This window comes from Apiospora hydei, assembly GCF_038363865.1.
Source record: "Apiospora hydei strain CBS 114990 chromosome Unknown utg000003l_segment0_segment0, whole genome shotgun sequence".
Lineage (NCBI taxonomy): Eukaryota > Fungi > Ascomycota > Sordariomycetes > Amphisphaeriales > Apiosporaceae > Apiospora > Apiospora hydei.
This window is the reverse complement of record NW_027117362.1, coordinates 1,818,755-1,844,513: the sequence shown is the minus strand read 5'-3', so window position 1 is coordinate 1,844,513 and position 25,759 is coordinate 1,818,755. Positions and strand designations below refer to the sequence as shown.

At 52.3% G+C, this 25,759-nt stretch overlaps 9 protein-coding genes across 9 annotated transcripts; 7 read left to right on the top strand and 2 right to left on the bottom strand.

The window, feature by feature from the left end:
- Nucleotides 1–1,212: 1,212 nt before the first annotated feature.
- PG997_002389 (ATP-dependent RNA helicase A) lies at nucleotides 1,213–5,820 on the top strand (the record flags this gene model as incomplete). Its single annotated transcript, XM_066806704.1, is given in 5 exon segments — nucleotides 1,213–1,575; nucleotides 1,593–3,260; nucleotides 3,318–3,415; nucleotides 3,468–5,465; nucleotides 5,532–5,820. The coding sequence occupies 5 exon segments, from the start codon at nucleotides 1,213–1,215 to the stop codon at nucleotides 5,818–5,820; spliced, it is 4,416 nt and encodes a 1,471-aa protein (XP_066674000.1).
- Nucleotides 5,821–7,182: 1,362 nt separating this feature from the next.
- On the top strand, nucleotides 7,183–8,363 carry PG997_002388 (uncharacterized protein; the record flags this gene model as incomplete). Its single annotated transcript, XM_066806703.1, has 2 exons — nucleotides 7,183–7,423; nucleotides 7,492–8,363. 2 exons carry the CDS (start codon nucleotides 7,183–7,185, stop codon nucleotides 8,361–8,363), a joined length of 1,113 nt encoding a protein of 370 aa, XP_066673999.1.
- A 626-nt stretch (nucleotides 8,364–8,989) lies between these two features.
- PG997_002387 (uncharacterized protein) lies at nucleotides 8,990–9,458 on the bottom strand (the record flags this gene model as incomplete). Its single annotated transcript, XM_066806702.1, has 2 exons — nucleotides 8,990–9,364; nucleotides 9,435–9,458. 2 exons carry the CDS (start codon nucleotides 9,456–9,458, stop codon nucleotides 8,990–8,992), a joined length of 399 nt encoding a protein of 132 aa, XP_066673998.1.
- A 387-nt stretch (nucleotides 9,459–9,845) lies between these two features.
- On the top strand, nucleotides 9,846–11,509 carry PG997_002386 (60S ribosomal protein eL19; the record flags this gene model as incomplete). The annotated part of the gene is made up of 3 exons (XM_066806701.1): nucleotides 9,846–9,859; nucleotides 10,851–11,271; nucleotides 11,354–11,509. The coding sequence occupies 3 exons, from the start codon at nucleotides 9,846–9,848 to the stop codon at nucleotides 11,507–11,509; spliced, it is 591 nt and encodes a 196-aa protein (XP_066673997.1).
- Nucleotides 11,510–12,348: 839 nt separating this feature from the next.
- Nucleotides 12,349–12,993, bottom strand: PG997_002385 (uncharacterized protein; the record flags this gene model as incomplete). Its single annotated transcript, XM_066806700.1, has 1 exon — nucleotides 12,349–12,993. One exon carries the CDS (start codon nucleotides 12,991–12,993, stop codon nucleotides 12,349–12,351), a length of 645 nt encoding a protein of 214 aa, XP_066673996.1.
- A 2,082-nt stretch (nucleotides 12,994–15,075) lies between these two features.
- Nucleotides 15,076–15,977, top strand: PG997_002384 (short-chain dehydrogenase/reductase; the record flags this gene model as incomplete). Its single annotated transcript, XM_066806699.1, has 2 exons — nucleotides 15,076–15,547; nucleotides 15,613–15,977. The coding sequence occupies 2 exons, from the start codon at nucleotides 15,076–15,078 to the stop codon at nucleotides 15,975–15,977; spliced, it is 837 nt and encodes a 278-aa protein (XP_066673995.1).
- A 791-nt stretch (nucleotides 15,978–16,768) lies between these two features.
- Nucleotides 16,769–18,228, top strand: PG997_002383 (NAD(P)-binding protein; the record flags this gene model as incomplete). The annotated part of the gene is made up of 3 exons (XM_066806698.1): nucleotides 16,769–17,544; nucleotides 17,680–17,863; nucleotides 18,121–18,228. The coding sequence occupies 3 exons, from the start codon at nucleotides 16,769–16,771 to the stop codon at nucleotides 18,226–18,228; spliced, it is 1,068 nt and encodes a 355-aa protein (XP_066673994.1).
- Nucleotides 18,229–19,195: 967 nt separating this feature from the next.
- PG997_002382 (uncharacterized protein) lies at nucleotides 19,196–20,489 on the top strand (the record flags this gene model as incomplete). The annotated part of the gene is given in 2 exon segments (XM_066806697.1): nucleotides 19,196–19,587; nucleotides 19,598–20,489. 2 exon segments carry the CDS (start codon nucleotides 19,196–19,198, stop codon nucleotides 20,487–20,489), a joined length of 1,284 nt encoding a protein of 427 aa, XP_066673993.1.
- Nucleotides 20,490–23,148: 2,659 nt separating this feature from the next.
- Nucleotides 23,149–24,959, top strand: PG997_002381 (glycine hydroxymethyltransferase; the record flags this gene model as incomplete). Its single annotated transcript, XM_066806696.1, has 3 exons — nucleotides 23,149–23,551; nucleotides 23,612–23,749; nucleotides 23,821–24,959. 3 exons carry the CDS (start codon nucleotides 23,149–23,151, stop codon nucleotides 24,957–24,959), a joined length of 1,680 nt encoding a protein of 559 aa, XP_066673992.1.
- Between the last annotated feature and the right edge of the window lie 800 nt (nucleotides 24,960–25,759).

Here is a 25,759-nt window from a genome sequence, read left to right as displayed (position 1 = left end):
TAGACGAACAGGTAATGCTTCTCGGCCTGACGTCCCGTTGCACATTCAACACCAAAACCGCATCAATCGTAAAATGTGGACGAATGCGATGTCGATGTGGGGTGACATGGAAGAGCTGCTACCCGCAGAATCAAAAAATCAGCCCGGCGTGCTGTTTCTGGAAGGCGGTCACACTAACTAACGGCTGTGAAGTTCTTATTCTATAGTGCCAAGATTTCGGCGCATTGGCTCGCCTAAACCGGGCGCATCCTGAAGAACCTGAAGTACCTACATCCTACGCCTGATCTTTTATTCAATAACACCTGCTTGTGCCAGTGGATTTTAACAGGGCGGAGTCGGGTCACAGCCAAAACAACCAACTATGTAGGATATATATCAGCGATGTGATTATAGCTTCAAAAGAACTTATAGTCAGGATTTATACTATACATGTCAAACTTTCTTCAAGTGTCCGCATATCTACATATAATATTTGATTGCTGGAGCATTCTACAAGCGTTCGTGCTGGATCGTGCTGGCTGGCCCGAACCCTTGGAGTTTCCAGGGCTGTCAAAGGTGCTTCCGTCGGTACGTACCTACCCTTTATTCCGCCCTGCCAACCTGCCTGCTTGCCTGCTTGCCTGCTTGCCTGCCTGCCCCGTGCCCGTGCACGGTTCTCTCAACGCTGTAACTGCAAGGGGAAAATAATTTACCTCGAAACCAGCCTGCGGCTGACTGGCATTAGTCGTGCCATTAGTCGGAGATCGAACCGGTGATGTCAATTTGTGCCCCTCCATACACATCCACGCCTGGATGAAGCTTCATCCACTCACTAGCACTTCCTTTGGTCTATTCATGCGATGACTCTGTTCATTTGAACAACCAGACGACTACCAGGGAAAAGACACAATTTTCACATCGCGCGTCCATTTCTATCTATTGTCCGACCCTCTCCAGTTCATCCTACCATCGACTTCTTGCTTGCTTGCTGTTGTCGCCCAAGTCCACCCTCGTTCTTCTATTCCCGTGTCCTTTACATTGATTGCAGCGCCACCAAGTTCGACTGGAAACCGCGTCTTTATATTGATGGCAGCTCTGACCGGCTTCCTTACGGTGTGAGCGCATAGGCGCTCTACATCCAATCCTCTTCCACTTTTTGCTTGAGATCTTGACCGGGCATTCCCTCATTTCTATTCGATAAAGTATACCTACACTTCGTTCACGACTGCCAAGATGGCCCCAAAGAAGAAGAAGACGAAGGCCGCAGCCAATCCAGCACGAGGCTTTGCTACTACTTCTGTCGCATCGAAACCGGTCACTCGCATTGAACAGGCCGAAGAGGCGATTGCCACACCAAACGGCAAAGCCGCCACGCCCTTGTCTGCACAGGAAGGCAAAGCCGCCGGGGCGACATCCGAAAATGCAGCACTCGCACCGTCCGATCCTACCGTAGCCCGACCGACGAAGCCTGACTTGAGCCCCGAAGAGTTTGAGAAACAGCTCCTCGAGTCTGAACTGCAGCTCCTCGTCGAAAAGCACGCACAAAAGTCAAGCGCGATGCCCAGCGTCAAAAGACGCGCCTCGAGACGGATCGACGTTTGCTACGCGGACAGGCCGAGCCTGTGAATGTGCGAAAATGGCTACCGCAAGAGCTGATGGACCACATACTGGATTTGATCCAGGCCGAGCACCGGTTTGCGGCGTCTTCTCTTGGGCCCGACACCACTAGTTCTGGCAGACTGCTGCCCGAGGAAGAGCTCACCATGAAGCTCTGGACGCTTCAGCAGACGTTGGAAAGTGCTGGTTTCACCGAGGAGAAGGTTGCATCTGTATTGCAGTACATTCTGGAGATTGGTCCAAACATTGGCGGTACCACCAAGGAGAACATCTGGGGCCTGGAAGAGGCTTTGGACTGGCTCGCACGTGAATGCAGCCGGGATGAACTCCCCGACTACGACCAGAGGGGCAGAACATTTCCAAGGCTCGCCGACACCCCACAAGATAGTCCCTTGGCTTCTGGTGCCAACACGCCGCGACTATTAGAACCTAGTGGCACTGCTACTCCGGCGGCCAAGAATGGCTCTGCCAAATCTCGATCTTCTCGTGCTGCTTCCCCGAAGAAGCCTGCTCCCGCATTTGACAGTGACATTGAGCCTGATGATCTTGTCCCAGTCTACCTAGAAAGCAAAGCTAAGCTTTTCCACATTCAGCGGCCAAAGCAAGACGTCAAACAGACCAAGGCTGGCAAGGTTAAGGACGTCAATGGGTCGCAAACTGTGGACATGGAGGAAGCCAAGCTGTTGGCTAAAATCGAGCACATAGAACAGGATGTTCTTTTCGACAAAATTTCTGCTGAACAGACTTGGCGAAATGAGCGAGTCATTCTGGAGCGAGAGTATGCTGCGGCTAAAAAGCAGGAAGCCGAAGAATCGGAAGCCCGCGACGACAAACAGGACGACGCTTCAGATGATGAAGATGAGATTGCGAGAGAAGCCAAGAAGATGGCCACAGAAGTTCTCCAGCAAGACAGCGCCGATGACGAACAGTCTTTATCAGACCTGTTTGCCAGCCTTCCAGTCCAGGAAGTAGACCCTAGCACTGGGAAGACTGAAAATGTCATCAACAGTACAGATGGATCAAAAGTTTTCATCCGCAATTTTGGTAAATGGACTGGCGTCAGTCCCATGAGGGCGTTGGAAGAGACTTGTCGCTCAAGGGATCCGGCAGTGAAGCTGCAATACCGACTCATATCCGAAGCATCTTTCGCAAATAGGCATGTCGTCATTGTCTCTTGGTCGAAACCCCAAGAGCTTATTTCGACTGATATTGCTCACATTGAGAGCTATGCTTACCCGCATCAGTTCTCTTTCGGCATGGCTGATGTAGCAACTCCTGATAGCAAACAGTCAGAAGCCTATGTCGCCACGGCCGCGCTGTTTGCCATTTTCCATTCGACCAAAGAAGAGAAAGTGTTTATGCGCCTGCCAGCAGTATGGAAAGAGTTGTGGAACGAATTCGCCCAAGCCAGAAAGAGCCACAATGATGCTCAGGACCGCGCCTCGATCAAGGAGTTGCGGCGCATGGTTCGACAAAGGCAAGACCAGGAAGAGGAGGACGGTATTCTCCTCCAAGGCGCTTTTAGAGGCCGTAGAGCTAACCAGTCTCTGAATGATTCTGGTGATTCTGGCTCCGATAGAGAAAAGGGCCAATCCATAAACCCCGAATTCTACCAAAGAATATGGGCCAACAAGTGCGGGACACCTAGATACCAGGCCATGCTCGTAAGTCACTACCACACTCCCCCTATCTAACTTCCATGCTAACTAATCATTGTGCAGCAATCACGCATGCAGTTGCCAATGTGGCATTTCAAGCAGCAAGTCTTGGATAGCATTGAAAGGGAGCAAGTTGTCATCATCTGTGGTGAGACTGGCTGGTAAACAGGCTCTTTTCAACTCAAATGGCATATATACTGACGAAAATGATAGTGGCAAGAGTACTCAGGTACCCTCTTTCATCCTCGAGCATCAATTATCACTTGGTCGACCTTGCAAGATATACTGCACTGAACCTCGACGTATTTCTGCTCTCTCCTTGGCACGCCGAGTAAGCGAAGAGCTTGGCGAGGGCCGAAATGAATTGGGAACTTCCCGGTCTTTGGTTGGTTATTCGATCCGATTAGAGTCCAACACGTCTAAGGAAACGAGGCTGGTATACGCCACCACCGGTATCGTTATGCGAATGCTCGAAGGATCCAACGACCTTCGCGAGATCACTCATCTTGTTCTGGATGAAGTTCACGAGCGGACTATCGACTCTGACTTTTTATTGATTGTCCTAAAGAAGCTGCTTCTGCGCCGCAAGGAGTTAAAAGTTGTCCTGATGTCTGCAACAGTCGACGCGGAGAAATTCTCCAAATACATGGGCGGTGCGCCAGTGCTCAACGTACCTGGCCGAACCTTTCCTGTCCAGGTCCAGTATCTCGAGGATGCCTTGGAGCTTACTGGCTATAGTATCGACCAGAAGCATCCTGCGGAAAAGTCAATCGACCTGGACGATGACCCAACAGAGAATGACAAGGATGCAGGCTCAGCTAGGGATGCCGCAAAGGACCTACGACAGTATTCGGCAAAAACGAGGAACACGCTCGCACAGTTTGATGAGTATCAAATTGACCCGGAACTCATCGTGCAACTGATCGGGCGGATATCTGTCGACCCGCAGTATATCGATTACAGCAAAGCAATCCTCGTTTTCCTCCCAGGTATTGCGGAGATCCGGGCGTTAAACGACTTTCTTCTAGGAGAGCCCTTCTTCCAGAGAGACTGGGAGGTGTTCCCTCTTCACTCCACTATTGCTACTGAAGACCAGGAGCGGGCTTTCTTGTTCCCACCCCACGGCGTTCGAAAGATCGTTTTGGCAACCAATATTGCCGAAACTGGTATCACGATTCCCGATGTGACGTGCGTTATAGACACGGGAAAGCATCGTGAAATGCGATTTGATGAAAGGCGACAGTTGTCGCGACTGATCGATACTTTCATATCCAGAGCCAATGCGAAACAACGACGAGGTCGTGCTGGCAGAGTCCAGGAGGGACTCTGTTTTCACCTGTTCACGCGCCATCGCCATGATAACCTGATGGCCGACCAGCAAACACCAGAGATGCTGCGCTTGTCTTTGCAAGATCTCGCTATCCGCGTTAAGATCTGCAAGATTGGCGGCATTGAAGAGACTCTGGGAGAAGCTCTTGATCCACCTTCAGCAAAGAATATTCGCCGTGCTGTCGATGCTCTGGTTGATGTGCGAGCGCTCACTGCTGGCGAAGACTTGACCCCATTGGGCTTGCAGTTGGCTAAACTACCTCTGGATGTTTTCCTTGGTAAACTCATCCTTCAGGGTACCATTTTCAAATGCTTGGATATGGCCATCACGGTGGCCGCGATTCTATCCTCCAAGTCCCCGTTCTCGGCGGCCTTTGGACAACGCACGCAAGCTGATCAAGCGCGAAAGTCGTTCAAGAGAGGCGACTCAGACCTGCTCACCGTCTACAACGCATACTTGGCTTGGAAGAACGTTATACAGCAAGGCGCCCCTGTGTTCCAGTTCTGCAAGAAGAACTTCCTATCTCACCAGAACCTCTTGAACATCGAGGATCTGAAGGGCCAGCTCATCGCCTCTCTGGTCGACTCGGAGTTCCTCCAGTTAACGGATGAGGAGCGTCGCACGCTGAAACGTCTTCGACATTCGAACCGTCGGAGCCAGTTCTTCGACATGCCTCATCGGGTCAATATCAACAGTAACAACGATGTCATCATGTCCTCGGTTATTGCTTGGAGCTTTTATCCCAAGCTGCTGATGCGCGAGAACAAGGGCTTCCGCAATGTTGGCAACAACCAGAGTATCAGTCTGCACCCATCCAGCGTCAACAAAGGTAACATGGAGCTCAAATGGCTCTCATATTATCACATCATGCAATCGAAGCAGTAAGTTGTCCTTCCTCGTTTCCTTATGGAATCTGTTCTTCAGATCAGAGCTAATTATTCCTTTAGGTTCCTCAATGCACATGAGACAACTGCAGCCGAGGCGTTTGCCGTTGCCTTACTTTGCGGTGACGTGCGGATCGACATGTACTCTGGTGTGCTGGTTCTCGATGGCAATCGAGCTCGCTTCAGCGTGCCGGACTGGAAGACCATGCTGGTCATCAAAGTGCTGAGGGCACGGTTGCGAGATATTCTCAACCGCAGCTTTAAGATGCCAGGCAAACTCCTCACTGAACAACAGGAGAAGTGGATGGGAGTCTGGCAGAGGATATTTAGCCAGGACTTTGGAAAGAGTTAGGATTAAGACATCCAGCCATTCCAAGGCCAGCCAAATGTCACATTACTAGCCAGCGATCACATCACTGATGTTTCCGTTAATAGCCAATGGAATCATGTTACTGCCAATCATCCCGGCTGCTGTGTGTTGTGTGACTACCAATCCGTAGAGTTGACTACAGTTAGCTGTCACTGTCCTACCTTAATTCTCAAGTCTTGGTGCCACGACTACCTCCCCATTTTGACATGGTAATACTCGAACACAATCCGCCTGCCTTCCGGCAATGGTGATGGCCCTACCTATTGATTTTCCAATTTTCAATGTACGCATGCTGCATAAACCGCCTCGTAGCATTTCGAAATGTGCTCTCAATACTCCGAAATATATTTCCAGAGTTTTAGACGTGTCGTTTCCTACTGAATACCATGGCAGTTGGCTTGTCGGTAGGTAATGGGTTGTGGCACTTCACATCTCGGATGATATGGCCCGAGTTAGTCGAGAACTGCTTTTGTTGGCTCTTTGACGACGAAGATGATAAACCAGGGTACTTCTGTAGGTGCTGTGGAATAAGATCACGCACAAGAACGTTTAACCATGAAGTAGACGGCGCACACCGAAACACACATTGCGAAGGAAAATTGTGCAAGTGTGAGTCTGATAGGCGATGGCCTCGCACCAAATATGCATAAAACCATCTAATCAAGCAGAAGAAAGTGGCTGGATCTATATACCGGCTGCATTGAAGTATAGACTCCGCCGTGATGGGGAGCACATGAACAACCAGACTCGGGTCGAGACCGGAAGTTATAAGCGGATTGGCATTTTCATGTTAGCCCGTGGCGCTGAGCGACAGTGACCTCGACCAGCTTTCTGCACCACAAGATCACATAAGCTAATGAAAGTGAGAACTTCGGGATAGGTAGATGCCACCAACATCGGTTGCAGATTATTGTGAGGCACTCGCATGGGGGGAGGCAGGCTTTAGATTAGGTGGAGCTTGCTGCCTGGCATAACGAAGCAAACTCGCAAGCAAGGGGTACAGAAGATGTAATTTAGCCCCTCGCTCAGGTCTGTATAACATGGCTCTGCTTTGCTCAACTGTGGTACCGAGTTCACATCAGGAACGCCAGCACTTCACCCAAGCCCCGAGTATAGAAAAGCCTTCGGGAGCCTGAGTTCTGGCGTAACGACCAAACGGGACGGCATGAGAGCTAACAAAGAGCCCCACCACCAGATCGCTAGGAGTATTAGATACACTTCCGGTGACTTGTCGGATCATCAGCAACCTCGTTTCTCTTTCTCTTCTGAAAAAACAAAAGAGCCATTGATCCCAACAAGCTTGGTACTCTGTCATGACATTTGCTCCTTGTGCGAGTGCTCACCATGATCGCCTCTCGTCTCTTTCTTTGGGGCCTTGGGGTCCAGACCCTCTTGGCGAGTCCAAGTCGGGATCCGGACATGGACCTGACTGAGGAGATCATGCAGCTCCTTCTTGGGCCGAAAAACGAAGGAATTAGAGGGCAAATCCGTGAGGATGCGCTGGCAAGAGGCAACACCCCTACCAGCCGACCTCGCCTTGTCGCGACTGAGGAGACTATCGAGTTTGGGGATACCCTTTGGATCGGTACGTTATCCGATCTCTTTGTGTTGATCTAAGAGAAATATTCATGCCAGCTAATGGTTCCCCTGAAGTGGACCGTGTTCTTGAGCCGCAGACAATCATTCACTTCTTCGAGTTTACATGGAACGGCCGTCTGCCAAACGGCAAGTACACCGAGCTTCCCCTTCTTGGAGACGACATGGAGCTCGTCACGGAGCCCTACTCGGAGTGGGCCCCCGCGCCTTTCGACAAGCATCCGGAGCCGGCGGCTGTAGAGATCATGGCCCGCATCGGCTCTGGTCATGACAGCGGCAGGCTACAAATCATCAGCAAGGATCTCCACGCCATGAAGTCGAGGCTGTGGGAGGGCATCATGCCCCTGTCTCAGCGGCGACTGGACGAGCGAGGGGCGAACGACCTCCGGAACTTCACTTATACCTCGCAGCTTGTGACGCAAATCATCAACGTCTTCCACTACCTGAACGAGCCTGACGTTCGCTACGCCCTACGGGATACCTACAACCTCATCTACGACCACCTTGAGACCTTCGAGAAGGCGTTAAATGCCAAGAGAGCCCAGGAGTCGCTGCCCAGTATCTCGGTCACTGCGCTATGGGCCGAATATATGCGATCCCAGTACGAAGTAATAGAGAACAGGGCACATACATGGGTTTTGCAGGTCCTGCGCCCTCTCAAGAAGAAAGTTCTAGCAGCGCTGCGCGGCCACCAGCAAGACCAACTCATGGTGGCGGAATACGATGAGATACAGTGGAAGTTGACGAACATGTGGCAGGATCTTAGCGAGAACACTGCACACGCCGACTGGGGTATCTTCATCCCCATGGACGGGTACAAAGGCTGCACTTCGCCATCCGCGACCCCCGTAACGTCACCACCAAGAAGGACCCTGCCCCTGATGGCACGGAGCCAATCGCCTTCTCGCCAGACACAGACCGCCGGATGAGAGAGTACCACTTGCGGCGCCGACAGATCGACCTCGAGGCTTCGATGCAGAAATTCATGATGGATGCGTTCATGAAGGATATGACTGGAGATGCGGGCTCTTCAGAAGAGCGGCCCTTCAACGACCCTGAACGTTTCGGACCTACAATGATCATGCAAGCGAAGGCCCAGGCCGGGGCCCGCAAGGAGCTCCGCGGCCAGTCGATCATCTACGAGACGGAGCCCTGGACTGAGCACGTAGTACAGAAATCCGGATGGGGCTATGTGGTATACAAGGCCTCTCAGGCGACCTCTGACGCGCAGTGGTCGCAGTTCACTAAGAGGTTCGAGGCCGACACGGGTGATTGGGGACACGGTCTAGCTGACATCACCGCGCTCCATGATCAGTCAAAACTGCACTGGATCGACGGGAGCGATGTGGGAAAGGCCAATCCCAGCTTAGACGATTTGAAGAGGTGAGATTTATCCAATGGTCAAACTGACTGGTACTCCTTTGCTAGCACCAGCACCACATATATGGCTAACATGGCCTGATACAGTCATTTTGCTACTTACATCGAGTCTGCTTCATTCCCAGAAAACTGTTTCTCGGACGTTTTCCTGGTCGCTGATGAAGCGTCGGTGGCCTCATACCTGAACACTGCTCCTCAGGCCAACATTCCGCGTGGGGATATTGGCCCATTCATCACCGCCGTAGACGCGTTCTTCGACCCCAACGATCCCACTTTCCGTGCCGAGGAATCCCCCTTCTTTGATGGCACACTCCGAGTCCTGGGCAGCCTCGTCTGGGACGACGTTGGTGCTCTGCTCCTCACGCAGACGCAGGGTTTGGCGGAGTTGTGGCCGTTGGCCATGGAGCACCCGCTGGAGGTCTACGTTGGACCCACCGTCCAAGTGCAGACAAATGCGTGGAAGAGGGTGAGAAAGGCGGACAGGCAGGCCTTGGAGAAATGGATCAAGATGGTGCGAGAAGACGATAAGAAGAAGATTGCCCGCGATGAACTGTGAGGACAATATTGGTGGCAGGCATGTTGGCATGCCAGAGAGATTGCGCCTTCAGCTACGGACTTACATGATATGAGCAATTAAGCCACATTTCGTTCGTTGGACATATTGCAGCCTAGAAAACGGCGGGCCCGAGGACACCGAGAGACCAGTTTGGACAAGGTAGATTCAAGTCAGCTCACCCCTCGTATAGCCTTGCTCAAGCCCGTCTGCAGCCCCCTAGAAGGTGCAAAGGGATAGATCTCCAGGATACTGGCCACGTGAGACGGCTCGTTTGATTAGCTTCTCATTAGCAGCTGAGGTAGTCATGGCAAGCTGCCAGCGGAGATGTAGCCTCGAGCTGAGGGGGTGGTCTGGACACATTCTCTATAACCATGGTGCAATCCTACATTTGTTGGGCAGGCAGTTTGTCTGCTGTGACCCCTTCCCGAAAAACGAAGAGTTCGTGATGATGAACGACCAACGCATCGAAGCCAAAATGGACATCAGCACGTTCGTGACGCTCAGCTGTCTATGCATCGCCATTTATGCCTTCTCAGACCACCCACTACCGCCACCATATCGACTCATGCTAGCGACAGCAGCTTGTGTTTTGGTATGGAATGGGCTGCAGCTTGCATCCGTCCAAGTCGGAGCATTGGTCAACTCCAGAGCGTTCCGGAGGTTGATGCGCTTCATAGCCGGCTAGCTTGGCAGCTTGTGTGGATGGACTTGGGATTTGCAACTGCTAAAAAGAAAAGCTGGGGCCGAAACCGAGTAAGGAAAGCCACATCTCGATTCAATTGCGCTGTGGCTAAACTCGCATCTTGTGTGAGAAGCCCCACCTGTCAGTCAAGCCACAAAGAGGGCTCGACTAGCCCCAAAGCAAACTAGTTCCACACAATCTTGCTGGTTTGCTGCTGGGAAGGCACCACTTTCTGGTCGAAATTTCTCAATTACGCTTTGCCCGAAAGCCAAAGCCCCGAAACCACCAATTTCCGAGCGCTGTAGTTTAGTGAGAGGAAAGTCGTCCAGTTAGACCCCTCCCGCCTTTTTTTCTCTTCCTCTCAACCAAAGGAGACCTCGACAACCGACCATCTCACCGGATACCAGCAATCAAGATGTAAGTTGCCCAAACTCACTGTTCGTCTGCGTCCGCCGTTGCGACATTTTGATATTTCGATGGATTCGGCGGCTTTGGCGATGATGATGGATATGTACGGATCGTTTGGCGAGAGAGAGCACGAAACTTTTACACACACGCACACAAATCAGCCCTGACTCGAATATCGGCATCATCGATTTCTCCCCCGACCACAACATCACCACCAGCAATTGTCATGATCAATTCCGCCTGAGCAGCAACAGACTTCATCAATAACTCTCGCCCCCGTCTGCCGATCCGCTTGTCCATCGAAATATGTCGTTTCGGCATCCCATATTTTGCAAACTGTGTGGCCCTGGAACATGGAGACAAGTGGGCTAACTTTTGTTTCCTATGAAGGGTCAATCTGCGAACCCAGAAGCGCCTGGCCGCGTCGGTCATTGGCTGCGGTAAGAACAAGGTCTGGCTGGACCCCAACGAGGTCAGCGAGATCTCCAACGCCAACTCCCGCCAAACCATCCGCAAGCTCGTCAGCGATGGCCTCATCATCCGCAAGCCCGTCACCATGCACTCGCGATCGCGTGCCCGTGAGCTGAACGCCGCCCGCCGCATCGGTCGTCACCGAGGCTTCGGTAAGCGCAAGGGTACCGCCGATGCTCGTATGCCCGAGCAGGTCCTCTGGATGCGCCGCCTTCGTGTCCTCCGCCGCCTTCTGGTCAAGTACCGTGCCAGCGGCAAGATCGACAAGCACCTGTACCACGAGCTGTACCACTCCAGCAAGGGTAACGCCTTCAAGCACAAGCGTGCCCTCGTTGAGCACGTACGTTGAACCCCGACCCCCAGCTATCTATATATGTATATATCATATCCCTGGATACACCATACTGACTTTCGGCCACCAGATCCACCGTGCCAAGGCCGAGAAGGCTCGCGAGAGAGCTCTGAGAGACGAGATGGACGCCAAGCGCGCCAAGACCAAGGCTGCCCGCGAGCGCAAGCAGGAGCGTGTGGCGGCGAAGCGCAACGCCCTGATGGGCGAGGGCGAGGAGAGCAAGTGAACAAAATCACCTCCGGTATTCTGAGTTCCTTTATAACCACGGTATCTGAGAAACGGCTGCATTCGGAGTCATTGGTTTGGGTCACCTTTTTTTCTCGTCGCGCGTATCTGGAGGCTCGGAGGCATACCGTAAATAATGCGAATGAATCCATCGAGCTGTTTGCATCGGCATTGACGAATGAGAAGAAAATGGAAAGCACACGGTCTGGGTTTTGGTCTCCTGCTTGTGATGTGCCTATGTGACGAAGGGGTCAAGCTGACGATAACGGCGTCCTGGCTGTCGGCCTCGGAACATGATTTTACGCATGTTAAAGTTACATAGAAGAAGCCTTCCAATGTGATTGATGATACATCCTACCTTGCTATCTTCCTGTGCATCTCGTGCTGTCGTCCCCTTGTTCTATTCCAACCCATCTCGGGATGTACCGGTCAACACGTCATCAATGCGTTGGGAGTTCGGCACACTGAGTACCTACTATTCGCCGTTGTAGCAGCTCGCTATGCTGTGCGTACCCTACCACACCAAAGCACAAGCGGTGTCCATGAAGGGCCCGCTGCAGCCATTGGCATAGTTCAGTGTCTCTGGCGGTCTCCAGTCTGCGGCACAATTGACAGATGCTCGGTCATCTGGTGTTGAACCTACCTACGCATGCATGGGCCTAGCATCCCATCCCGTTGTCATCGATCACCCAGTTTTGGACTATGGCGTAATCAACAGTCTCCTATTTATTCAATTGGTGCCGTTAGTTGACTTTATGCTGGACAACATAGGTTATGGCAACAGAAGGAGCAAGCAAGCTACGAGAGCGTCGCTCTTTACCCATGTAGATTCCCTGCATTCTAGATCGATTGGACTTGACCGGATATTAATGTCCATTGAGCGAATTTCAATTGCTTTTGTTTTGTCACTAGATCTCTGCAAACAGCTGAATCCTGAATCCCGTTCTTAAACACCTCCTGCTCGCTGATACGCGAATGACCTACACCTATGCCGGAACCGAGGAGCCGCGTGCCGTTGCCGGTCGTGGACACCGGAGTCACCATCATTAGCATTGGCGCTACGTGAAAAGCATAAAGAAACAGGACGACAATAACAATGTCGTCTTGTTGAATCACGTCCGGGTCTCGACATCTGTTGGAGTCGCGGTACAGCCTGACCTTGAGGACCGAGTTGTCGGTCCTAGGCTGCTTGGCCACGTGGAGGTTGGCCTGATCCCGCCACTGGTCTAGAAGGACGGCAGGGGTAACGACGAGCGTAGGTCGTGCAGAGCCGCCGGTGTTGGCAACCTTATCGCTGACGATAAAGGAGATGAGAATCACGGTCTTGCCCAGATCCATTTCATAGGCCAAGATACCGCCACGAACGGCATCAGGTCGATTCTTTTGTGCTTCCTTGGTGCACACATTATAGTAAAATGTAAACGGGTTGTTGCCTTTGACTCGTACCCGCTCCCGCCACAGCAAGTAAGCCGGGGAGGGAAACATGAGCAGCCTGTCACAGAGATAGCGGAGACGAGATTAACCAAATGAAGTTGTCGCGCTCTACGAAACCCCCAATCCACACTCTACCATGCTTACCAACAAAGGAAGTCGCCGCACTACGAGCAGACCGAGACGGGCGGCGAGAGTTGCATCGATAGGCGCCGTGGCTTGATTGACCGACCGCCATAGATATTGCTCCCCGTTCTCGATTTATTGTACCATGATTGTCTGATTCGAAACTCCCTTTCCGTTTGCCGCTATGATGATCCCAGACACCCCAGACCAGCAGGTCAATGGGAATACAAGATCAAATACCATTACACCCCTCATTCGATCCGGCGTGGGTATGGTTAGGATAACCTCAAACTGGGTCCTTCAATCCTCAAGGACGTGGAAAACTCCAGAACAGGGTCCTTATGGCCATTTGACCTCTATAGAAGATACAATACTGAAACATGTATCCTATGTCTGTTGGAGGCAGTGAATACTTTATTGGAATACTTCTGGCATTAATCTGAGATGTGGTGATGCTTTGATACAATGCCCTCGCATGACTTACGGCTCTGGACTGTCGTTTCCTTCGACGGTTTTTGACTGTCGATGTCACAGCTCTCTGCCATCCTCTACTTCCCGGGGCGTCAGGGCTGTGGCTAAAGCTTCGGGCAGCCCCCGTAGACAAGAATCACAGCGCCGTGGCCAAACTGGTCCTCGGCATGGTCCGCACCTCGTCTCGGGTCTCGCTTCTTGAACATCTCAACTCGCGGGTGGATATCATCATCAATAGCGCGGTTTCACAGCAGGATGATTGGTCATGGTACCTCAAGACCTACGTCTACACCATTGCCCGCAAACGGTCATACCCACTTCGTTCTTGAGATTTATAGACAAGACCAGTCTCGCGGTCCTCGCTAGGCTTCTTTCAATGGTGCTGTGGTCGCTTCTTCAATCCAAGCCTTTGCTCCCTCTATGCCAACAAGCGGATGCGACGATCCAGACAGAAAATCGTAGACGTAATTCCCTGCTTTCTCGTCCAGGAGAGGGATCCAGAGGTGCAACTTCAGGATCTCTTGCAGGTCTTTCCACGCCATCGCTTGGCAGGTATTAAAGTGTTCTAGTAGGAAGTCTCGCAGCCAATCTTCTTCGGAGATAGTGAAGAGTGACACAGCTCCAATCATCAATAACCACACGACCTGTTGACATTCCATGACAGAATATCTGTCGATACGCCGCAGGGAAACCATGACGAGGAGGCTGGATGTCTCGCCACTGTAGAAAAAAAGTGATGGGTACAGACAAGGAGGCCAAGTCGCATGGTCTCATGCGACCGACCCGGCTTCGAAACTCATGTAGAATAGACGGTACATAGCCGCCCGGGAAGAAGCGGCGTATGCACCTGAAGCATTTCTTCGAAGTCGGCGTGATCCCGTCGGATAATGCCATCTGAAGTGCCGAGTGCTTCCACTTCCCTTCCTATAATGGCATGTCTCTTCCTATTTACTCCTTTCATTCTTACCGCGCATCACGTGGCTCCTGGTGAGCTTCCGGGTGGCCGGGCTGACCTTATTTCCGTTCGGGATGATGAAAGACATATTATCGGCAGGTGGTCCCGAAGCTGCAGTCGTCCTTCTCGATTCATCCGGTCCGGGCACCTTCAATAATTGTTACCGCTCTTCTTTGCTTCCCTAAAGACGTAAGTGGGTTTAGGGAAGGATAGATTACAAGTCCGAGGTGAGACTGCGGGAGGCTCACAGGCCCGATAGCGACGACTTGTGGAGCCCTCCTCGGTGCTAGAACATTTGATTGTTTCCCCTTTCCGGTATAGCGGCCGTCTAACGACAAGGGTCCAACACTATACTCCGTCTTAGACCCGGGCTAATTTGTACAAGGGCACTGGGCTTAGACTCGTGTTGATAGAAGGGCGCCGGTGACTTTTGCTGAGTAACAATCTGGTTCACCCGATCCATTGAACGTTTACGTGTCCGAGACAATTATTATTGCTGTGATTTTATCATCTACCCTCTATATAATGCTGGCTAGAAATTATGTCTTCTGGATAGTTGCATCAACCTCCTATCCCTAACCGCCATGTCAGCTTCCATACAAAAGTCCGTCCTCATCACCGGCTGCTCCGATGGCGGCATCGGTTCGGCCCTGGCCGAGACCTTCCTGGAGCGCGGGTACCACGTCTTCGCCACCCTCCGGAATCTCTCCAAGGTGTCGTCCCGTCTCTCCGCCGAGGCCGCAAAGCCCAAAGGGAACAACAACGTGACGATCCTCCAGCTCGATGTGCTTTCCCCGGACTCCATGGCCGCCGCGGTCGCGAGCGTCAAGGCGGCGACGGGCGACCGTGGCCTCGACATACTCGTCAACAACAGCGGCCAGGCCCAGATCCTCCCGGCCCTCGACACGGATATCGACGAGGCCCGCAAGTTGTTCGATTTGAACTTTTGGGCGCCTCTGGCCATGGTCCAGGCGTTTACGCCGCTTCTGATTGAGGCGAGAGGGTGTCTGGTCAACAACGCGTCGGTCAGCGCTTATGTGCCGATGCCTTTCAGCGGTACGTGATCTCTCCCCACTGCCTATCATAACATCGTCCACCAACAATAATTGGTTCATCTACAGGCACCTACGGCGCCTCTAAAGCCGCCCTAGTCCTGGCGAGCAACACATGGCAGCGAGAGCTCGCGCCCCTGGGGATCCGGACCATGACACTCATCACGTGCGGCGTCAAGACCAAGGCGTTCGACAGCGTCGAGGCTCCCCAACTACCCACAAGCTCGTACTACCACGCCATCCGCGACTACCTGGCGCAACTCACCGACGGCCGGCTCCAGAACGACGCGATGGACGCGCACCGGTACGCCCGCGACGTCGTGCGGGCCGTGGAGCGGGGCGCCCTGGGCGAGGTCTGGGTCGGGCAGAATGCGTTTGCGAGTCGGATGGCTTGGTTGCTCTTGCCGTGGTCGATTATTGTGAGTTTGTCTTGACTTTTTACTCTTTCCTGGCCGTTAAGTGGCCAGTCCTGAGAAGCTCTGTACCACATGGAGAAGAGCCAGATTTACTTCGGGGTGTTTGGTTTTTATTTCGTCCTTGACTGACCCAAAAGTGCAGGACAGGATATTGGAGGGTGTCTCGCATGTTTCTCCCGAGCTGATCAAAGTTAAGCAAGAGTTGGAAGCGAGGAAAAGAAAATAGCGTCACCCCTTACCGGCTACAACCAGGGATTCGCCACTGGTGTTGGGTTTCTATTCATTTGGGGACTTCCTTCTTCAGTCACTCTAACGCATATCTTGTACTACAACATGTATATCTTGAGAACACATGTTACATTATATCAATGTGTTGATCTGCTTCTCGAAGAGATCGAGGTACACGGCAAACTCCGTAGTTGTATCAACAGCATTTGACACTGGAACGCAGGGACCAGAAAAGAACAGCAGAAGCAGAAGCAAAACAGAGACATATAAGGCGCTTGTGATGGAATAAATAGATGAAACAAAATGATACTGTAGATCAAATAATCCTATATTGAAAGTTCTCGTATTTTCGGTTTATACGGTTTGGTTAGACTCGCCCGCTCCTGATCCTAGGATGTAGCGTCGAAAAGGGGCAATTGAGTTTGGACTAAAGCGCTTCCGCATGCATTAGCACCAATACAAAACCTCGGGAGACCCGGGATCCGGCGTCATAAACTTCCAGTGTCCAAGCGATAAGAGTTGGGAAGTCGACTGAATTCGTTCTTCTGTTCGGGATTGTGATGAAAAAGGACCCCTCAAAAATGGCTTCAATTACGCAAATCATATCCTGGATCGTCCAAGACATCTATCATGGCTGGAGTCCTCTCCCCCTTCCGCCCGCCGGTTCCTTCGCCGGCCAGACTGTCTGCGTTGTCGGTGGCTCGACGGGGCTCGGCCTTGCGGCGGCGGAGCACTGCGTGAACCTGGGCGCGGCCGAGGTCATCATCACGAGCCGCGACAACCGTCGGGCGAATGTGGCAAAGGAGCATCTGGAAAGAAAAGCAGCTAGAGCCGCTGCAATAACAACAACAGCAGCGGCAGCGGAGAGTTCACCGCCGAAAACGGAATGTCGCGTGAGGGCCATGATCCTCGACATGAACCGGTACAGCTCCGTGGTGGCCTTTGCCAACGACCTGAAGCAAATTCGCAAGGGACAGGGCGGCATCGACTTCATCCTTCTCAACGCGGCCGTCATCCAATCGCGTTACTTACAGAGTCCCGAAGGCTGGCAGGAAGAGCTACAGGTCAACACGCTGAGCAACGTCCTATTGACGCTGCTGCTTCTGCCCTGGCTGCGGGCGGAGCGCAAGAACCGGTCCTCGCCAGCCCACCTCGCCTTCACCACCTCGACAGCGTCGATAGCAACAGATGTCTCCAAATGGGAGGACTGGTCGACCTCGGGAGAGGGGATTCTGAACCATTGGAACAAGAAGGAGAACTGGCCGTCGGGCCTGTCGGGTGGATATCCTGTCTCCAAGGCCTTGTTGATGTACGCGGACAGGGAACTCAACAAGTTGGTCGTGGGACCTGATGGAAAGTAAGTTTCCCTATCGTGTAATATACCCTTCACATCGCCTCACCAAGAAGATAGAAATTCATTTTTCTACTTCTGTTACCCTTATTGCTACTTCCACATTGTATAAGAAACTGACGGATGACTAATACGATGTAGACCTTGGGTGATCATCAACAGCATGGAACCCGGCATGGTGAAGACGGAAATCCAACGACACGTACTCGAGAACTCGCCCTTTCTCCAGTTTCTGGCGCCCATTATCATCCCTGCCATCTTCAAGACCTCGGAAAATGGTGCCAGGATTCTGATCATGGGAGGATTGACCACTGAGGAAGAGCATGTAAGTCCTAGCAGTGGCTCGTCAAGGGCCCACCAAGTCGCTTACCCCTTGCCAATTAGCCGTGGATACGTTGAAAATAGGCATAGAATGGTGGATAAGCTGACCCCTTGGCCTGAATATAGGGACACCGTCTATCCAGGGTTATATCCCATGAAGAATACAGAAAGTGAGTCCACTCTTTCAACAGGGGGGCCATGGCAAGCCCCAGGCTCCAAACGTTTGATTAAGTAGCTGACAAAGAATGTTCTGAATTATAGTATGCCCGTAGTCGCCAGCCCAATGGCGAAGAGACTACAGAAGATCGTTTGGGACGAGATCACCGACGTCCTAGTCAAAGCCGTCCCGGAGGCCAAAGACGCATTTGATGAGTTGGGTAGACAGTAAACAACAGACTGTTTCTATATCCCTCATTACGCTGGTATATTCTGGGGATGGTTAACAAGGGGACAACATGTGTTTTCTAACAAACTGCCTCAACTTCGAAATTTGAGTTCAGCCACACTCGGGGACTTCGGAAGAACAACAAGAGCAAGAGACACCCGTCTCAGGGCTTAACTACCATTTTAATACCTTGCTCCATCGCCCGGGCCGGGGTAGCCCAGCGGTAGTAGTCTTATTCCTATACTTAGGGGCAAGAGGGTTCAACTCCCTCTGCGGGCAATTTCTTTTTTTCTTTTTCTCTTCTTTTTCCCCCACGCTTTCTTACTCCCCATTTTAGCCCCCATCTTTCTGCCGGCAACTCTATAACTGCGAACGAATTATTCTAGTCTATTTCTTTTACTGGAAAATGACCGTTCTTTTTTAATACGAAGAAAAATAAAAATTTACCTACCGTACTGGCATTTCCCCGGCGTAGAACAGGTATGAATACAAGGCTCGTGGGTAAATGACCAGACTGATTATTGCCTCTGGCAAGTGTAACCTGGTGGTCACCTGATGCTCTCGTATCTCCGGGACTCCCATGGCTGTCATCATTAAATGCTAGCCAAAATCACCCCGGGGTTGGCCTCTCGGGTCCGTCTTCTCGGGTCCGAGCGGCGAGCGGCGGCCGACGCAACGGCCGCGATCACGGCCGTGGCTTATAGCTTGCGCATTATCAAATGACCAGCAGTATTTAGGAGAGAGCATTCACCTCTTCCTATAGTATTAGATGCGATCACTTCTTATTCATAAGCCAAGGTTATCTATCTACCTTATTTCCCCTCACGCATTGTTGTACCACCCAGTTTTCATGGTCTTTACGGAACTCCCTTGTATTTTGCGCCAGTGCAGACATACCAAACTCCCCGTATTATGGTAGCACATGTCCTTATCAACCCATCAGCTCCCACCATGCCTCTCAACATTCTCATCGTCGGTGCCGGTGTGTGCGGGCCCGCTCTCGCGACCCTCTTGATGTACGCCGACCCTCAGCACAAGATCACCGTCGTGGAGCGCGCACCCTCGTTACGAGTTTCAGGGCAACAGCTCGACGTCAAAGCCCAAGGTCTGCCTATCCTCAACAAGATGGGCCTGCAAGACACCATCAAGCCGCTACTGGTCGCGGAGACGGGGCTGCAGTTCGTTGATACCAAGGGCAAGTCGATCGCCGAGTTCGGTGTGACGACTGGCGGGAAGCGCAACTACTCGTTGACGACGGACCGCGAGATTATGCGCAGCGATCTGGTTAACATGCTGTACGAGGCCAGCTTGAAGCGGAGGAAAGAGATCGACGACTCGGCTGGGTCTGGAAAGGCCGGGGGGCAGCCTGAAGTACGAGTTCGGCAAGAGCGTCACAGAGCTCTCGCAGGATGACGATGGCGTCGACTTCAAGCTATCGAGCGGCGAGACGGGCCGTTACGATCTGGTCGTCGGGGCAGACGGCCAGGGCTCGCGTACCAGACGCCTTGCCTGGGGCGCAGAAGCCAGCGCTGCCGCATTCCACCCCTTGGGGATCCACGCGGCCTATTACAGCATTCCGCGCGCGGAGGGGGAGGATGGCATGGCGAAGTGGTTCAACGCCTCCGAAAGCCGGACGATCCTGATGCGAAACGGCGACCGCCCGATGACGCAGGTGTACCTATTCGCCCGAAAGAACGCAGAGCTGTTTCGGCAGGCGTACAAGGAGCCCATCGCGATGCAGAAGGAGGCGTTTCGTCAAGTGTATGCCGGCGCCGGCTGGGAAACCGACAGATTCCTCAAGGGCATGGACGTGTGTGACGACTTCTACGCCCACGAAATCGGGCAGATCAAGATGGACACGCTCCATAAGGGGCGAGTGGTCCTCGTGGGAGATGCTGGATACTGCCCCGCGCCCTTCACGGGTATGGGTACGACGCTCTCTCTCATCGGGGCGTATGTCCTGGCGGGCGAGCTGGCGAAGCACAAGAACGATATCGGTCCGGCGCTGAAAGCGTACAGCGAGGTTGTCCGGCCTCCGGTCGACGAGTACCAGAAACTGCCCCCGGCCACTCTGAGTGCCATCTTTCCCTCGTCAAAGTTTGGGGTCTGGGTGCTGCAGAACATCGCTTGGGCGTTGGGCAGTCTCAAGGTCGATCAGTTGGTGCACAAGGTTTTACCTGCGGAAAATAGTGACGGGAGGTGGCCGATCCCGGAATACCCAGAGCTGAACTTGCCTGTATCATAGATTGGGCCTGGGCTTCTGTTTTAAACAGGAAAGGTTGCAATGGACAATTTGTAGCCGGTTGTATTATCTTGATTTGTGGCTGGATCAGACATCATCAGGCTTGGAAAATGGGAAGGGAGGTGTATAACAAGGGACTCTACTCATCGTAATTGTTGAACAAAATACTGAAATATATATAAGGCATCAAGTTGCTCGAGATAAGGAACTCCACGTGGTTGCAAACGGCCATGCATTTTCGACAGCAGGTAGTGGAGCTTACCTATCTGGATGGAGTGTTTGTACATAAGTGAGCAGTGTAGATAGGGGAGGCACCACACACATCCAGCACAAACAGCGTACCTTCCCCCGTTTGCATGTCAACTTATGCCTTACCAACACTTAGGCACCTCCCCTGATAAGTCCAAACAACACCAGGAATTCCCATCAGCAGCTATTCCACTCATAAATCCCGTATCGTCCAGTGGTTAGGATATTGGATTTTCATCTCATACTGAATACTCCAAAGGCCCGGGTTCGAATCCTGGTGCGGGAACATGTTTCTTTTTGCCGTTATCTCCTCTTTATTTTATTTATTTACCCAAGTCACCACGGCATCTTGCATTTACGTACCATTCACGTACGAACCCTTGCTGGCCAACATCATGATATGATGACGACGTTCGAGAAGGCCTTCGCCGCGTGGAAACCAAGCTTAAGCCCTAGTTACGTAGCCAACGTCCATAACGAGATGGCTTGGTCCTCCTTGACGCACAATAAATCACCAAAACCCTGTCCGGCTACATGAGCAACCGTATTTCCTTATGACTGGGCATCCATCCCCCTTTCCAATAACCTGTGAACGCCTCTCCCCACTAGGAGGAAAGGGGCAAATATACGAAGTTGAGGGTGTCCGGCCTGTCACTATTAGATTAATGCAACTACTTAAGAGCGATGTAAAGATGATTGGTCTGCATTTGCTCTCTCGACGGAAATATCTTATGCCTACATGCATCATGAAATCTTATGCAAAAGCGGATTGCCCATCCCCTAGCCAGCATGGGATATAGAAATGTCTTCTTACCAACACACAGAATGTTATCATTTGCCGCCTGTAACATTGCCCCAGGCAATTTTAGAATGTATTCAAACGTCAACTGCTTATTGATCCAAGACTGCTATTCAAAGGCGCCCATGTTGGCAAATGCTTTGTCGAGGTTACTGGTTTCTCCGCCACGCGAATCTGGGAAGGACTCAACTGGCGGGAACGGCTGTAAGTACGTCAAGATTGATCAAGGCCTACGCCAGCCAGACCAAGGGAGATCACGGATATTCCATGCCTGTCCTGGCCATGCTCCAGGAGCTCCAGGAGCTCCAGCAGACATCTCGGGATGGTCTAGTGACGGAGGCCCGGGTCTGGGCCGGGCTTCATGGCATGGGTCGTGGAGAAGTCAAGGCCCGCAAAATGCACAACCAACCCACCGACAACTTATCATCAAACTCCAAGTATTCAACTTACTTCGCTTGTCATATATGATCAAAGGGTTGCAGCAGGTGCAAGGCTCGAACGGGGAGACAGTTTGTCATCAAGGTCTTGGGCTGCGCGTTGATGGGCGCCGACGTACACCCTTCGTTGGCAAGGCCATGTCCAAATGACGACAAAACAATTTCATCCACAAAAAGACGGAGTATTTTCTTGACCAAGCCAGAAAGAGAACACAGTTGGTATGTTTCACGGTGGGAGACAACCCTGGCTCAGCTTCTCCGGACATGCATAGGAAGGACAACCATATCAATGGAAGTAACCAAAGCACAAACATGACGAGGTACTGTCTTCAACCTGATCGCATCTCTAATACTAATTCTAGAACTAAATATGTGAATACACACTGGGCCAGAACACTTGTCCAGGGACAGCCCATGTGGTGTTTGCGGGGGATCATGAGCAGGAGTGTGCAAAGAGTGCTGCTGCTCACAGGCAAAGGCAGCCAAGAAAAATGAACAACATGAATTGGATCAGATGGTTTCAAATTGACCCTAGGGTGGTGAGTTGCCGCCGGGCCATATCAGCTAGACTCCCGCACGAAGCGGAAGGACAGCTGCTTGGTAATTCACGGCCTCGTCACTTCCAATTTTAGTTGTAAGGAAGGAAAGGGAGAAACGGTCAAATTGCCCGCGCCCACGATCGCGTTTTCACTTGTGAGCTCCTATCTAATCGGCACGTGACTGGCTTGCTCCAGTGGTTCGTTGACCTGACCTGACCTGTGCTGAGCGTCAATTGCAACTGCTGAGCTTGTCCGAGCTCCCCTGCTCCCCCTCAGTTCCCCCGCTAACCCGATGGCTCATTGTCGGCAAGGCGGCCAATGCTGAAGCTCCTCCTCCACCAAAAAGCTGCACTAATAAGCACCTCGCCGGAGCAAGCGTAATCGGTGACTCCATTAATAGCTCGTTCATGAGCTTCTAATACGGCCGACGTCGCTGCCACTCGATTAGCCCGTGGATCTACTTTTCTGCGAAAGCACCCGATAAGCCGCAGCATGGCATGGTGATTGATTCCTGACCCTTGTAAGATAAAGCAGCTGCTTGCTCCTCCTGTCTCCTGTCATGCCATCTTGATCTCGGTCGAACGACGAACTGTAGCTGACTCCAGAGCCCCTCGTTGGTTTGTGATTCGCAGGTAGCAATGTCTCTTCCGTCTTTCCGAGGCACTCGATGTGCCCTCCGCACACTGCCCAGATGGACAGCCGCGACCAGGACCGCAGCGGCAGCAGCAGCCCGTAACCCGAGCGCTGCTTGCCGCGCCCAGTCGTCGGTCTCGCTGGACGGGCAGCAAAGTGTACGACACATTTCCGCTACTACTACTGCATCTGCACCGGGCGATAACTCTGGAGATCATGCTATCGTTGGAAGACAAGATACTGACGCTGCTATCAAGTTACTCGCGGCCCACCTGCAGAAAGCCGATCCCGCGGTCTACGATATCATCGAGAAGGAGAAGAAGCGCCAGAAGCACTTCGTTAACCTGATCCCCTCCGAGAACTTTACATCCCAAGCCGTCCTCGATGCCCTCGGCAGCCCTATGCAAAGTAAGATACATTGACAGGGGAAACTGCTCAATTGAATCGTTTGGCTGATGCCACATGCAGATAAATATTCCGAGGGATACCCTGGTGCAAGATATTACGGCGGCAACGAGTTCATCGACCAAGCAGAAAGGCTATGCCAACAACGTGCGCTCGAAGCGTTCGGGTTGGACGAGAAGGAATGGGGAGTCAACGTGCAATGTAGGTGGTCCAAACAAGATGGCCGACTCGCTCGGTTTGAGTATTCAGCAGCAGACTGACATGCCGAATAGCTCTGTCCGGAGCACCGGCCAACCTTTATGTCTACTCGGCCCTCATGAACACCCATGACCGACTGATGGGCTTGGACCTCCCTCATGGTGGTCATCTGTCTCATGGGTACCAAACACCTACAAAGAAAATATCCGCCATTTCCAAGTATTTCGAAACATTGCCGTACAGGCTGGACGAGGAGACTGGCCTCATAGATTACGAGAAGCTGGATGAGATGGCTCAACTCTACCGCCCCAAGATCATTGTTGCTGGCGCCAGTGCCTACAGCAGGTTCATTGACTACAAGAAGATGAAAGACACTTGCGATAAGGTCGACGCCTATCTCCTTGCCGACATGGCTCATATCTCGGGAATGGTGGCCGCCAAGGTGGTTCCGAGCCCGTTTACCTTCGCGGATATTGTTACTACGACTAGCCACAAGAGTTTGCGCGGACCCCGTGGGGCTATGATCTTCTACCGCAAGGGTGTGCGCAAGGTCAACAAGAAGAAGCAGGAGGTTATGTACGACTTGGAGGGTCCCATCAACTCTTCCGTCTTCCCTGGCCACCAAGGAGGACCTCACAACCACACCATTACTGCATTGGCTGTTGCGCTCAAGCAAGCAACAACCCCGGAGTTCCGTGCTTACCAAGAGCAGGTCCTGGTGAACGCACAGTCTCTTGCTAACCGACTAGGAGAGTCCAAGAGCAATGGAGGTCTTGGCTACAAGATTGTCAGCGGCGGCACAGATAACCATTTGGTTCTGGTTGACCTCAAGCCTCAGCAAATCGACGGCGCACGAGTAGAGCGTGTATTGGAACTCGTCGGCGTAGCGAGCAACAAGAACACGGTACCAGGTGATAAATCTGCCTTGATGCCTGGTGGGCTTCGCATGGGCACACCCGCCATGACGACTCGCGGTTTCAACGCTGACGACTTTGTGCGAGTTGCTGATATTGTCGACCGGGCAGTCACCATTGCGTCGAGAGTGGACAAGGCTGCGCGAAAGGCTGCCGAAGACCAGGGTGAGAAGTACAAGCTGCGCTCCTTCTTCGACTACTTGGGCACTGGCGAGGATGATTCAGAGATTGTCCAGCTGCGGTCAGAAGTCGCCGACTGGGTCGGTACCTATGCCTTGCCATGGGATGAGTCCCCGTAAAGAGAGACCCCATTCTGTGGATAGGTGACATAGTGAGCGTTTTTGTTTTGGATCCGTATAGGGGGTTTCGTCATTGCGATTCCGGGAAGTGTATTTACCTACTATAGGACACGAAGGGTTTCAACACCATTGAGGCCTTCGCGTGTGAGCTCAGCCCATCATCCGTGTCGTGTCGCAACGCCACATGCGACGGCAAGGTTGTGGGAGTGGGTTACCTCGGAGGAACTTGTATCGTACATAATTGATGCCGGAGTCTGGCTTTGGGCGTTGCTCCCTCCTTTCACGCGCATGTCCTGTTTCTGTTGACCTGCTGCCACCTTAGCGATGTCATCGTACTTTCCATCACGCCTGGCACCCGGTCCTTGGACGGTCGGAGGATTAGGATGTAGCTTTCTTTCGCGTCAAGCGGGAGGCGGAGAAATCACATCATCGACATGGAATATGAACAAAGTATATACATGTTGATGTTGGCTAGCCTCCATCTACCGAGCCAATTTATGGTGGTGACACAGCAGTAGGATGAGGCGCCGGCAAGGCAGCCAAGAGGCCGGGCGGCTCTGTCTAATGTGAGGTGACGCACAGATCGCACGATGTTCCACGACAGACAGTTGGCTGTGAGCTCTTCCTGTCTACCTACGAATGAATCCTTATGGCTGACTGGCTGTCCGTTCTTCTGGGCCGTTAGCCAAGGCAGGCCGTATTGCACGGTGATCCGGCACCTGGATATCTATCTGCGTTACTCACTTATAAACCCTAGCACTTTCCTGCCTTAACTTTCCTGTCAACGCCCGACAATCTGG